The 13,868-nt window shown below is 50.9% G+C and overlaps 1 protein-coding gene across 1 annotated transcript; it reads left to right on the top strand.

Moving 5' to 3' along the window:
* The first annotated feature begins 453 nt into the window (after window positions 1-453).
* On the top strand, window positions 454-9,941 carry Rbp3 (retinol binding protein 3). The gene is made up of 4 exons (XM_075987517.1): window positions 454-3,608; window positions 5,483-5,673; window positions 7,570-7,712; window positions 9,198-9,941. Exons 1-4 carry the CDS (start codon window positions 558-560, stop codon window positions 9,518-9,520), a joined length of 3,708 nt encoding a protein of 1,235 aa, XP_075843632.1. The 5' UTR covers window positions 454-557; the 3' UTR covers window positions 9,521-9,941.
* The last annotated feature ends 3,927 nt before the right edge of the window (window positions 9,942-13,868 follow it).

Raw genomic sequence — 13,868 nt, 5'->3', positions numbered from 1 at the left:
TATTTAATCTACCCAATAAATAACTCACATAGTCTCATGAATAAATGAGATGCTTTCCTAATCTAGGGAAGGAAGAGACAGCCACAGAACCAGACCTCCAACAACATCTACCTAATTCCAGAGCCGTGGGTCACCCACAGTAGTGGGAAAATGATATTTATTTATAGATTAACAACTCTCATTTGCAAGGCTTTAGTAAACACTGTGAGTGTGGAAAGCATAGCTCAGGACCTAGCGCATGGCAGGAGCTCAAAATAAACACAATTATTTGTGTCACTCTATGGAGACATGGCTCAGCAAAATGAGATGCCGTGTTCCTTCCGGGTCAAACCGCACTGGCCTCTTCTTCCTAGTGCCCTGGTGCACGCACTTGAATTAGACAGGATTAAAGGCTTACCAGAGCTGGAAGCCTCACATCTAACTCCCACGTTGAGCCCCAGACCTTCTGTCTTCCTGCTAAGAAGGACAAGGGAGAAAGGCAGCTGTGAGAGCAGGACCCCGGTCTTGTACACAGTCAAGGGAGCTGTGACTCAGGAGCCAGGGCTCCTGGGATCCCAATGATGAGAGAATGGGTCCTGGTCTTGCCCGTGCTGCTCTGTGTTCTGGCAGACCCCATGCAGCACCTGTTCCAGTCAAGCCTGGTGCTGGACCTGGCCAAGGTCCTCTTGGATAACTACTGCTTCCCCGAGAACCTGATGGGAATGCAAGCAGCCATTGAGCAGGCTATGAAGAGTCGTGAGATTCTGGGCATCTCGGACCCTCAGATGCTGGCCCATGTGCTGACAGCCGGAGTGCAGAGTTCCTTGAATGACCCACGCCTCTTCATCTCCTATGAGCCCAGCACCCTCGAGGCTCCCCAGCCAGCACCAACACTCACCAACCTCACCCAAGAAGAACTACTGGCCCAGCTACAAAAGAGCATCCACCATGAGGTCCTTGAGGGCAACGTGGGTTACCTACGAGTGGATGACCTCCCCAGCCAGGAGGTACTGAGTGAGCTGGGGGAGTTCTTGGTGACCCATATGTGGAGGCAGCTCATGAACACCTCCTCCTTGGTGCTCGATCTCCGGGACTGTGCTGGTGGTCACATCTCTGGGATCCCTTATTTCATCTCCTACTTGCACCCTGGGAACACCGTCATGCACGTGGATACCATCTATGATCGCCCCTCCAATACCACCACGGAGATCTGGACCCTGCCCAAGGTCCTAGGGGAGAGATACAGCGCTGACAAAGATGTGGTAGTTCTCACCAGTGGACGCACTGGGGGTGTGGCTGAGGACATCGCGTATATCCTCAAGCAGATGCGGAGGGGCATCGTGGTGGGCGAGCGGACGGAGGGTGGTGCCCTGGACCTCCAGAAGCTGAGAATTGGCCAGTCCAACTTCTTCCTCACACTGCCCGTGTCCAGGTCCCTGGGACCCTTGGGAGGAGGTGGCCAGACGTGGGAAGGCAGTGGAGTGCTGCCCTGCGTGGGTATACCAGCAGAGCAAGCCCTAGAAAAGGCCTTGGCCATCCTCACCCTGCGCCGTGCCCTCCCGGGGGTGGTGCTCCGGCTTCAGGAAGCCCTACAGGACTATTACACACTGGTGGACCGAGTACCGGGCCTGCTGCACCGCCTGGCTAGCATGGACTACTCCGCTGTGGTCTCGGAGGAAGACCTAGTGACAAAGCTCAATGCTGGCTTGCAGGCTGTATCCGAGGATCCCAGGCTTCTGGTGAGAGTCACTGGACCCAGAGAAAGCTCCTCTAGGCCCGAGACTGGGCCTAATGACCCTCCAGAAGCCGCTCCTGAGGTGCCCAAGGAAGAAGCTGCTTTGAGGGCCCTAGTGGACTCTGTGTTTCAGGTATCCGTGCTGCCGGGCAACGTGGGCTACCTGCGCTTTGACAGATTTGCGGACACTTCTGCGCTGAGGGTACTGGGCCCTTACGTGTTGCGCCAGGTGTGGGAGCCCCTGCAGGACACGGAGCACCTCATCATGGATTTGCGCCACAATCCTGGGGGGCCGTCCTCTACTGTGCCTCTGTTGCTATCCTATTTCCAGGGCCCTGAGGCAGGCCCCATGCGCCTCTTCACCACCTATGACCGCCGCACCAATGTCACCCAGGAACACTTCAGCCACAGGGAGCTGCTAGGCCAACGATACGGCCACCAGCGTGGGGTGTATCTGCTTACCAGTCACAGGACGGCTACCGCTGCTGAGGAGTTCGCCTTCCTAATGCAGTCCCTGGGTTGGGCCACCCTGGTAGGTGAAATCACAGCAGGGAGCCTGCTGCACACCTGCACCGTGTCACTGCTAGACTCGCCGGAGGGAGGCCTGGCACTCACGGTACCTGTGCTCACCTTTATCGACAACCACGGAGAGGCCTGGCTGGGTGGTGGTGTGGTGCCGGATGCCATCGTGTTGGCTGAAGAGGCCTTAGAGAGAGCTCAGGAGGTTCTGGACTTCCATCGCAGCCTGGGTACCTTGGTAGAAGGCACGGGTCGCCTGCTGGAGGCTCACTATGCCAGGCCAGAGGTCGCAGGGCAGGCCAGAGCTCTCCTGCGCTCCAAGCTGGCCCAAGGAGCCTACCGCACGGCTGTGGACTTGGAGTCACTGGCCTCGCAGCTCACAGCTGACCTGCAGGAGGTATCCGAGGACCATCGCCTACTGGTGTTTCACAGCCCTGGTGAGCTGGTGGCCGAGGAGGTACCTCTGCCACCCCCAGCTGTTCCCTCCCCAGAGGAACTCTCCTATCTCATCGAGGCCCTGTTCAAAACCGACGTGCTACCGGGTCAGCTGGGGTATTTGCGTTTCGATGCCATGGCTGAACTCGAGACAGTGAAGGCCATCGGGCCTCAGCTAGTACGATTGGTGTGGCAGAGGCTTGTGGACACAGCGGCTCTGGTTGTTGACCTGCGCTACAATCCTGGCAGCTACTCTTCTGCCGTGCCCCTGCTCTGCTCCTATTTTTTCGAGGCGGAACCCCGCCGGCACCTCTATTCTGTTTTTGATAGGGCAACATCTAGGGTCACAGAGATATGGACCCTGCCACTGGTTGCCGGAAAACGCTATGGTCCCCACAAGGACCTCTACATCCTCATGAGCCACACCAGTGGCTCTGCAGCCGAGGCCTTTGCTCATACCATGCAGGACCTACAGCGGGCCACAGTCATCGGAGAGCCCACAGCCGGAGGGGCACTCTCTGTGGGCATCTACCAGGTGGGAAACAGCACCTTATATGCCTCCATGCCTACCCAGATGGCCCTGAGTGCTACCACGGGCGAGGCCTGGGACTTGGCTGGTGTGGAACCCGACATCACTGTGCCCATGAGTGAAGCCCTTTCCACAGCCCAGGATATAGTAGCCCTGCGCGCCAAGGTGCCCACAGTACTGCAGACAGCTGGGAAGCTAGTGGCAGATAACTATGCCTCCCCTGAGTTGGGGGCCAAGATGGCTGCCAAGCTGAGTCGTCTGCAGAGCCGGTATGCAAGGGTGACTTCAGAAGGGGCCTTAGCTGAGATGCTGGGAGCAGACCTGCAAATGCTCTCTGGGGACCCACACCTGAAGACAGCACACATCCCAGAAGATGCCAAAGATCGCATTCCTGGAATTGTGCCCATGCAGGTAAGATACAAGAAAGACTTGGCCTGGTCCAGTCCTGGGAGTGAGTTGTCACCATTGTCAGCATGTGTGTGCCTGTATGTGCATCTCGAGACTGTAGCTCCAGGCTTCTGTGATTGTGTGTTTACTAGCCATGTCCTTTCTTCCCTTCACTGTGCTGTCTGTCCTCCTCTCCCGGTCCATGAACAACCTCCAGAATATAACACATCTAATATGAAAAGCTGGGGTGGAAGGACTTTTGACGTTAGCCAGGTAGAAGACAAGAGTTCTCATGAGTTTATCAGTGTTGGGAAAGGGAGTCAGCAAGTTGTCTGAGGCTCCAACAGGGGATTTTCCCTTCCTGGAAGTATGAAGTTTACGTTACCTGGATGCACTGTGTCCTTAGAGAAGAGACACGACATGGGTTCTGGAGTGGCTGGGTGCTAAGGCACATCCCAAAGGCCTGTGTGTGGAGCCCGCTTGTCATCCTCCCTCCAGACAATACACAGTACACGTCCTGAGGCAAGGTGTGTGAATATTTGTTTGTTCCAAGGACTGGCTTGATGGGGAGTTTGGAGCAAGGTGGCTGCAGTCAGAAAACTTGAAAGTCAGCACCAGAGTACCTGGGAGCACCAATGGGTGCAATAGATTGTGGCAGTTGGGAGGGTGTGGAAAGGGAAATGACCCGGGTAAGGCCAAACTGCATGGGATTCACAGAGACCCCCCCCCCAATCTACCTAAGCCTTCCATCAAAGAGCTCTCCCACCACCTCTCCACCCACTCTCTCATCAGTGGCTTTGCGGTGAGGTCACTGAACAGGCAAGGCTTTGCTTTGGACAGAGGGGAGGACTAGAGCATAGACAGCTTAGCTGGGAGGTGCTCACTGGAAAGGAAGAGGACAAGGAGGAAGGAAGGGCATGGCAGATACTGATGGGACCTGGCAAGTGTGGGGAACGCCTCCTAGAATCAGCCCTCTGAAGGTGAAAGGGATCTCTCAGCGTCTGTCCTCCAACAGTGGGAGGTCAGGACTCTTGCATGCTAGGGCTACATAGACTTCTGCCACATGGAAACATCTAGAGGCATAGATCACAAGGATATATATAAGACTCAAGTTTCCACAGGGAGTTTGGCAGCAGGGCAATTGCCTGAAATCAGACAAGAGCTTTGGGAAAGGAAGGGCGCCGGGCCACTGTCGCAACACACAGACCTCTTTGCCCTCTGTCTAGGTCATTGAGTCCTACCACTTACAACAGTATTTGGCGGAGAACAAGTAGAGGCATACTGGGGTGGGGGAGGGCTGTACTGGGTTTCCAGGATCCCAATTTCCAAACATGTTGGGTTTTTTCTTTTTTGGCCTGTTTATTTGTTTTGTTTTGTTTTGTTTTTCCGGCAAAGCCAGGGTCCTAGAGTGAAAAAGTGGATTGAATTTGGAGTGGATTCTTTTTTCACCTGTTCTTGTCTCTGAGGGTCTCAGACAAGTTAGTCACCTTGTCTGTGTCTCAGAATTGTCCTGGAAAGATGAGAATAACCGTGTCACTATATAGGGTGATTGCCAAATGTGATGAGGGCTACAAAGTGCCTGTCCCGGGGCCAGGCCACTGAGAAAGACTGCTAATTTCTTCCCCTCATGTCTCAGCAGAGGAGATGGTCCCAGGGACATCAGGGGTGTCTGGTGAAGCTGGAAGCGCCATACCTCTCCAGACACCAGCTGAGGGACTGGTAGACTGAGCATTTGCTGCAAGGATGTTGCACATGGCTCCCATCCCAGGCCCATCGCCCAATGCTACCCTCTCAGACACCACTAACTTTTTCCCATTTCCTCAGTAGCCCGTGGCACCGTCTCCTGGGCTCTGCCTTTTACTGTTCCCCTGATCTAAGCGAGCCTTCCACTCTTTCAGATCCCTTCCCCGGAAGCCTTCGAAGATCTGATCAAGTTTTCTTTCCACACAAACGTGCTGGAGGACAACATTGGCTACCTGAGGTTCGACATGTTTGGAGACTGTGAGCTGCTTACCCAGGTCTCTGAGCTGCTGGTGGAACACGTCTGGAAAAAGATTGTGCACACGGATGCTCTGATCATCGACATGAGGTCAGTGCACAAGGCAGAGATTTTAGGCTGAGCCATGGCACTGGCTGAAGACAGGCAGAGCTCCAGGCCAAAGCAGAGGGCGTGGGGGACCCCATGACACAGTCAAGGAGATGAAAGGAATCAGGCCACCAGCCTGCCAGGAATCTGGCCAGCTAGCCCAGAGGTTCAGATCTTATTAGCTGAAAGGACCTCAACACTGGTAATTTTTTAAGCTCCCCAGTGATCTCAATGTGTATTTCAGATGAATAGTTATTCCACATCTGTTGCCAGGCAAAAGATATCAAATGAGAGGGGCAGGGATAAGAAAAATAAAAACTGCTGATCCATGGCCCCATGTGGGCCCTGTGTCAGTAGCTCTGGGGGGTGGGGGGTGGAGAAGTTGTATAATCTATAATCCTGATTGTCAACCCTCCACTGTAGTTGTACGTCTGCAGCATCACTCCCAAAACAGCCTTTCTCCTGGGCACCACAAAGCCAGGGTCCCTAAGACAACTTGAGAATAAACAAATGCTGTTGTAACAAGAAAGCTTTGCATGACAAAATAGTTGTTGGACATGTTCACCCATTCGCCTCCCTTTGCCTTTGAAAAAAAAAGAGAAAGAAACAAAAATAGTTTTTTACGGGGTGAGTTCCTCCGACAGACCCCCATCGTCACCAACCCCACTCCTCCAAGCAGAAGAGTGCTGGGCAGTGGCCAGGCTCAGGCCTCCTAGGCCTATTGGTGGGTATGTCCCGGGCACCACCCACCAGTATGCGAAAGATCAGGCTGTTTGTCTCCCATGGGAACCTTTTCCACTTCCCTGCTGCTGGAGAAAGACTCAAGCAGCTGCTCACCTAAGCACCCACGCCTAGTATAATTGCACCTCTTGCATGCCTATAAACAGTCACTAGATGGCGCTGAATCACGGCGAGACTGGCCTCCTCCCTGCGAGATCACTTTCTGTAGCCAGGTTTTCTATACACCCAGAAACTTAGCAGGTCACTTTCTTCCTTAGACACCTTAACGAATACCAGACCCACCACCAGGACAAGCATCTTTTTTTTTAATTAAATATCTTCCTCATTTTTTAAGGGGAAGCCCAGCTGCAGACACCCTTGGCCTAGACTATTCTGACCTGAGGTTGGGGATCAGATGCTGAGGTCAAGGGCCCTGATGGCTCCTGGCTGTCCCCTGGAAAAGCCTCCTGATGCATTGTCATCCCCAGAGAGGCAAGGGTCATGCAAGGTTGAATGCATCTCACCCCTCTGTACTTCCACAATCTTGAGTTTACTACTACATCAAAGGTCATTTGGGTTGCTACTCTTGATGGATTCTGTGTTCTATTCATACACAGTATGGATGCAGAGGAGAAGTCCATGACTGATCTGTGGGAAAACAATTGCAACAAATTCCTAATTACAGGACTCGTCAGAGCCTCTAATACACGAATATACATGAGCAGGCTCCAAATCCAGTATTTTCTTTTTATTCTTTTTGATTCTTTCTTTTGTTATTATTGCTATTGTTGTTTTGAGATAGAGTCTCACTGTGTAGTCTCACATGACTTGGAACTCACTATGAAGACCATGATGGCCTTGAACTTGCGGAGATTCACAATCCTCTGCCTCTCAAGTGCTGGGATTAAGAGTGTGAGCTGCCATACCCGGCCAGTATGTTCTGAAAGTAATTGATCACAGACTTTTTTAGTCTCAAGAGGCTCGTGCTCTGTGGAATCCCCTGGATCCTGCCACCCATGGAACTGTGAAGGCTGCCCTTGAGTAGCTACATTAACAAGGGACAAAGGGCAGAGATGTCCTGAAATTAGAACCCTTCTGCATAGGAAAAAGACCCAAGCTCTAGGGGACTCTGAGCACCTCTCTGTGAGCCCAACTCCTCTTTGTCTCTGCTTCTCTCAGGTTCAACATTGGCGGCCCCACCTCCTCCATCTCAGCCCTGTGTTCCTACTTCTTTGATGAGTCACCCCCCATTCTGCTGGACAAGATCTACAGCCGACCCAATGACTCTGTCAGCGAACTCTGGACCCACACTCAGCTCACAGGTAAATGAAGTCTTTTTCTCCCTGTGTTCTCATTCTAAAACCTTCTTGGGAAAAACAGAGAAAGATAACTTGAGAGTATATAAAAATAACAATAACAGATCATAAGCTCCCTGCTCTGGTCCATTAGACATAACACCGGGACACCCTTCAGGATCTGAGAACACATGTCTAGAGAAGAAAAGTGGGCATTAGATGGCTTGAATGTCTTGTCTAGGATCCTTCAGCTGACAAGTGAAAGAGCCAAGATTCGAAAGTTACTTTGCTTGACACCTGCATGTCCCCCACTCTTGACAGTAGTGTTAGCAGTCTGTAGAACAAATGCAGAACCAGGACACCACACACACACACACACACACACACACACACACCTTGCTAATCAAATGGATGTTTTCAGAGCTCGTCTTGTTTGAATGCTCGGTAGCAGCTCATCGCAACTACCTGGAGAAATGTCCAGATTCTAACAGGCCTTCCTTTACTTGTCTGGGCCCAAGAACATCCAAAGCAGCAGAAGCACCCCTGGATTTCATAGACCCCTGACTCTCAAAGTTGTGTTTCTTGGTGAATGTCCTCCCTCCCTCCCTCTGCCCAGCATGCAGAATCAAGGGCCCTATGTGGACCCTGTATTCCCATCCCCCAAGAGGCCATAAGGGATGCCAATAGGGTCCCTTTGACCAGAGATGTACCTGGTCAGTTTCATTTCTACACTTTCTCATTACGTAAGAGTTTTGTCAACGTAGCTTCCAGGATTTATCCAATAATATTGAAAACTCTGAAGGAGAAAAGCAGTCAGAATCAGATGAATTCTAAATTTAAACAGATATTCAAAACCAGAAGGTTAGGATAACCTCAGATTTAAAGATTCTAGAATATTGGGAGGGGAGGATCCGATACAGGACCCATCAGCCACCTTCTGCCACTAAGACCCTAAATGTGAGTGGTCCTTATTGAGATGAATTTTCATTGTAACATCCACACCAGATTTAGAAAACCTGTTTCAGAAATGAGAGAAAGGATAGGGGAAGCCCTAACAGGAGAAGTGGGAAGGGAGAAGCAGAGAGCTGAACCTCTGTGCTTCGGTGCAATGATTTTATTTTAAATAAATGTATCCTTGACATATTGTCTAATCAAATCATGATTAAAGTTAATTTTGTTTGTTTACTTTTATACTTGTTAACATAGCTACTCAAAAGTTTCAAACAACCGCCAAGCAATAAAGTAATAAATGTTGCTCTTCTGGAGGCCCAAAGCAAAGAGACTCTCAGGTTAGAGTTGGGGGTACCATTACTCAGGACACAGCTGCATGCCAAAAACTCAGAAAAAGGCAAACCTTCCTTGCCTGAATCACAGAGGCAACCTGAGGCTAGTGGCCCACATTTTGACACAAAAGAGCAAGTCTAACCCTGTGTTCCTCTTCCTCTCATCTGGGCAGTGAAGAAAAGGTAGGATGTTGATTTGCTCCCATGCTGAAGGGCCTCTGTCCTCCAGGTGAACGCTACGGCTCCAAGAAAAATGTGGCCATCCTCACGAGTGGTGTGACAGCCGGTGCTGCTGAGGAATTCACTTACATCATGAAGAGGCTGGGACGGGCATTGGTCATTGGTGAAGTGACCAGTGGAGGCTGCCAGCCACCACAGACCTATCACGTGGATGACACCCACCTCTACATCACCATCCCCACAGCTCGCTCTGTGGGTGCCGCGGACGGCAGCTCGTGGGAAGGGGTGGGTGTGACACCTGATGTGATTGTTCCTTCAGAAGTGGCCCTTACCAGAGCCAAGGAGACCCTCCAGCGGGCCCTGGGAGTGTGAAGCAGAAACTGAGGGTCCCCAAGAAGGGTCTCCATGGCCAGAGTTGCCATGGCAGGTCCTCTGGGCCACTACTGGAGCTCTAGCATGAGCCTATCACGAGCCACAGATGTAAAGCGCACATGAGAGTAGCCTTCTGTAGTAGCCAACTTTTCAAGAAGCCAAGGAAAGAAGTGCTTGACGCTGGTAGTACTTTCCAACGTTTCAGCTATTCTTTAACTTGGGACGGCACTATCCTCTGTAAGTTCCTCCTTAATAGATAATATCACTGAGTCAAGATGCTTTTAATACCCAAACAAGCCTATGGCAGAGTAAGATCCCAAATCAAACCACCCTAAGTCTGAGCCCATCTGTGTCATTTACCTGTCTTCCTGTATCCACAATACCCTCTTGAGACTATTGGAGAATAACAATAATGGCGAGTAGATGGCTTCTGGGTGATCTTTCAACTGTGGTGTGTAGTTTAAGGCTATTGCACATCTATGTGTTTCTGGTACTCAGCGGCCACCTGCAGCTCGTGGCTTGTGAAGCTAGAGCCCTTCCTTATGCATCCCATCCCTCCCCCACAACCCTGTGGTTATGTCTTGACCCACCAAACACTGTCACCTTTGTTCTCATCTGCCCTGTGGTCTTGGGTGTGCAGTCATCACATTTGAATGGCAGGATAACAGGGTGCAAGCCCCAGTTGCAGCCCCCAGACACCCTACCTAAAGCCAAGAGCTCTAGGGCCCAGAGGTGGTGTTGGGAGCAAAGCCTCTGGCTGGTGCCCTGGAATTCATACAACTTGTTTCTACTACTTTATAAACTAATTTAAAGATAATATAATTAAAAAAAAAACCGGACCACACACCTGTATTGCTTAGCCCTGGCATCTGGGAAGGTTAAGCTATAACTGGCCAGGCCCTGATAAAGTGGCAGAGCTTTCCGAAGATAACGGAACCCTGGCCTCCCAACCAAACAGCAAAGATTTATGAGTACAGCAACCAAATTTCAAGGGACAGGCTTGAACTGACGCTGTCTAGACTCTCTCCAATCCACAGCAAGGCAACACTGCAGGTCCTGTCTGGCTACATTAGAGCAGGACCATAGCTGGGGGATTTGCTAGTAATCTCATGACACAGCCTCTGTCTTTTCTGTCTTCCCTTATAAGGTAAATGTGTGAGTGCTCCGTGGTGCTTAGGCATTTAAATTTTAGGGATCCCCTCCCTCCTTCCTCCTCTTTCCCCTCCTCTCTTCCCTCTCTCACTTCTTCCTCTAATTTAGGTTATAACCTAAATTAAATTCTTTCTGAGAGACCTGTCAGTGCCGTTTCTGTCTTCCTTTGTAACGCTTTGTTCTTGTTCTAGGTCCTCATAACAAGCGTATAGCAGGATGCCCAGATATAGCAGTCATCCCGAAAGACGAGAGTGTGTCTGGAATCACAACACCAGTGTTGCTCTGTGCGTTCTTTTCTCCCCTTGTCTGGCACTGTAGGCATTTACGGATGGAGATTTTAGGCCCGAGACCAAGCACTTTGGGGGCAGCAGATGTTAGGGAGCCCGTGGATGTTCCGCAGGGAGGATAATCAAGGTTCTTAGGTTTCACATGAGCAACCATTACTGCCACCCTTCAAATGGGAGGCCATGGAGATGGAGGAAGCCCATAAACCTGCCTGAGGCCACACAGTAGGCTTGCTCTCCTTTGGGCCACCCAGTGTTTGCATTCTGGGGAGATTCAGTCCCAACTGCATTGCCTAGAGAAGAGTCCCTCAAAGGCAATGGTCCTAGAGTAGAGTCAGCCTGCCTCAGTGCAAAGACCAGTCCAGTCTCCCCCTGCTTGTGTGATTCCAAGAGCCTTACTTCACTCTATGGGTCTCAGTTCCCTCATGTGTTCAGTAGGGGAGGTAAATACTACATCTGTGAGAAATTACAGTTAATCAGAAGCCTAGCCAAAGTCAGATGCCATCACTTTTCTGTTTCAACGGTGGCTGCCTTGGGAGCCCACCTCCCTGGTAGTGAGCTGGTTCTACCTTGGTTGATTAGAGGAACCTGGGGTGAAGATTAAATCTGGAACAAGTGACCAGAGAGTTGAGGCATCAGCATCCCTCCAGATGCCCAGGGGGCAGGGGCAGACCAACAGTAGCAGCATCCTCAGGAGGCAGCTCCCAGGGATGACGTCACTGATTTTTTTTTCCACCCACTCTCCAGCCAGATCCCTCAGACTACTCTTCTGAGACTGAATACAATCCAGGCTCCTTCCAGAGGTCCCCCTCTGCCTCCATCAGCCAAGCTGTTTCCTCTCAAAGAATAGAGCAGGCTGGCACCACCGGTGAGGGGATAGGTGGGACCTCAACCCGCATCTTTCTGCCTGAAGATTCCAATGTTTCCATCACATTCCAGTATCCCCTGGACCCAGACCTGGAAAGGGAACTTGAAGTTAAAAGACACAAAGGTTCTCTGCATAGCAAAGCGAGTCAGTCTTCCTTATGTGAGCGTCTCATGGTACCTACCTGGAGACAAGGATAGAGTGAAAGAGAAAAGGAACAACACACACACACACACACACACACAGGTCCCAGAAACTCACATCTGCACTTATTACCAGCACACTCTCAGGTCCATCAAGCCAAGGCAACTCCTGTCCCCAACTTAGCATCTTGGACTCTCCCATACATTGCTTTCAGACACTCAGACCTCTCGGCAGACACCCTCTCATGTCCAGGCCCCTCGGTCACACAGACACCAGAGTCTGGTGAGCTAATATCTGACATTACTCTACTATTGGTACTATCTGTCATTCTCTGTCTTGAACTGAGGCCCCAGCTTGGTTCCTGTCCAGCCTTTTGCCTCATATATGGGCTGTAAGGGTTGATCTTACTGAAAGGCCTTGTTCTCTAGGGGCATTCCTCTCAAGGGTCAGACTTACCTGTCCCTTCCTACAGACCAGATGGAGAAGGAGCTTAATACTATAAGCGGAACAGGATGGGGCAACCCCCATGACCTTGGTCCAGGGTGCTGGCGTGCCCCTGAGAGTCCAGCTGGTTCTAATAGTCCGGGTGTTCCCGTCACCTGCAAGGTTAGAGGATTGTAAGAGTCCTAGACTCCAAACTGGTTCTGGGGCAAGACATGCTGTTCTCTGTCAATGCATCAGGGATCACGCTCCATTCAACAAGGAAGGGGAGAAGAGCATATGGAGATCCCCACAGAACCCCTATCTTGATACTAGGCCAACACAGCAGAAGAGAGGCCCCTGATCTTTCTTTTACCTGTGCCCAGGGTCACCTTCATTACCACGTGAAATGAAAGGAAGTTAGGCATGTTAAATTCTTTGTAGGAGCCTAGGCAGTTTGGATGCTCAACTTACTAGACCTGGATGGAGGTGGGGATTCCTTGGACTTCCCACAGGGCAGGGAACCCTGATTGCTCTTTGGGCTGAGGAGGGAGGGGAACTTGATTGGGGGAGGGGGAGGGAAATGGGAGGTGGTGGCGGGGAAGAGACAGAAATCTTTAATAAATAAATAAATTAATTAAAAAAAATTCTAGTTCTGGGCCAGGAAGTTCTCCCTCAAGTCTCCACAGGAGGGCACTTATCTACCACCTACTGGTTCCAAAGGGACTAAGCTGCTGCCACCTGGCTTAGGGACCTCAGCTCTGCCTTGCTGGCTAGTGCTGAAAATAGTCTCTTAATCTTAGGATCTTAGAATAGCAAGGGGACCAGACCCAAGAGGTTCCCTGCCCCCAGCCCTGGGACACACAACATGGATGAAAGAGGGAAAGCTAAATTTAAAACCTCCTCCTTTTCCTTCGCATCCCTCATACAAATGATCTCTAAACAGTCTCACCTAAGAAGTGTCTTAAATCATATCACATCACAGAATAACTTCCTTAAAGGAGGAAGGGGCTATCTTAGCAGATTTATATTTCATTTCGTATATTACTGTTAAACCTGTAACAAGACTTGTAAAAAGAAAATTGTGAAAATGGCGGGGATAAGGGAAATATCTGGAGAAATGGCTTACGGATGTTTCTAGGGGGCGCCATCTTTTTCCCTGGGGATGAAGGAGGCAAGGCTGATTGGGCTTTTCACGCTTTCATCCTGAGTAGCATGTCTTCTTCCGGAGCAGCCTGTCTTCTTCCAGAGCTCATGAGGGGGAGGGCCAGGAGTGAGGTTAGAAGGGTTGGGCCTAGCACCTAGCCCATTCAGCAGCTAGACGTCTATCAGACTCGGGGGCAGCAGGTGACGGCTCTTCCATCCTCTACACTGACTTGGATCACATTGCCCATGTCACTCGCATTGCCAGGATGCACAGAAAAGAAGCAAGGTATCAAGATCCCAGTCCTCGTCCAGGAAACCCTCCTCTGAGTCACCCCAA

This window comes from Microtus pennsylvanicus, chromosome 10 (assembly GCF_037038515.1).
Source record: "Microtus pennsylvanicus isolate mMicPen1 chromosome 10, mMicPen1.hap1, whole genome shotgun sequence".
NCBI lineage: Eukaryota > Metazoa > Chordata > Mammalia > Rodentia > Cricetidae > Microtus > Microtus pennsylvanicus.
Note: the sequence above shows the minus strand (reverse complement) of the source record. Positions and strands in the feature narration are given on the sequence as shown.

Bases quoted from the DNA above. Each gene is read 5' to 3' on its own strand.
- Rbp3 (XM_075987517.1), top strand. From the start codon at position 558: ATGATGAGAGAATGGGTCCTGGTCTTGCCCGTGCTGCTCTGTGTTCTG. The intron at 5,674-7,569 runs GTCAGTGCACAA...TGCTTCTCTCAG, and splicing joins GCTCTGATCATCGACATGAG to GTTCAACATTGGCGGCCCCA. The intron at 7,713-9,197 runs GTAAATGAAGTC...TCTGTCCTCCAG, and splicing joins GACCCACACTCAGCTCACAG to GTGAACGCTACGGCTCCAAG.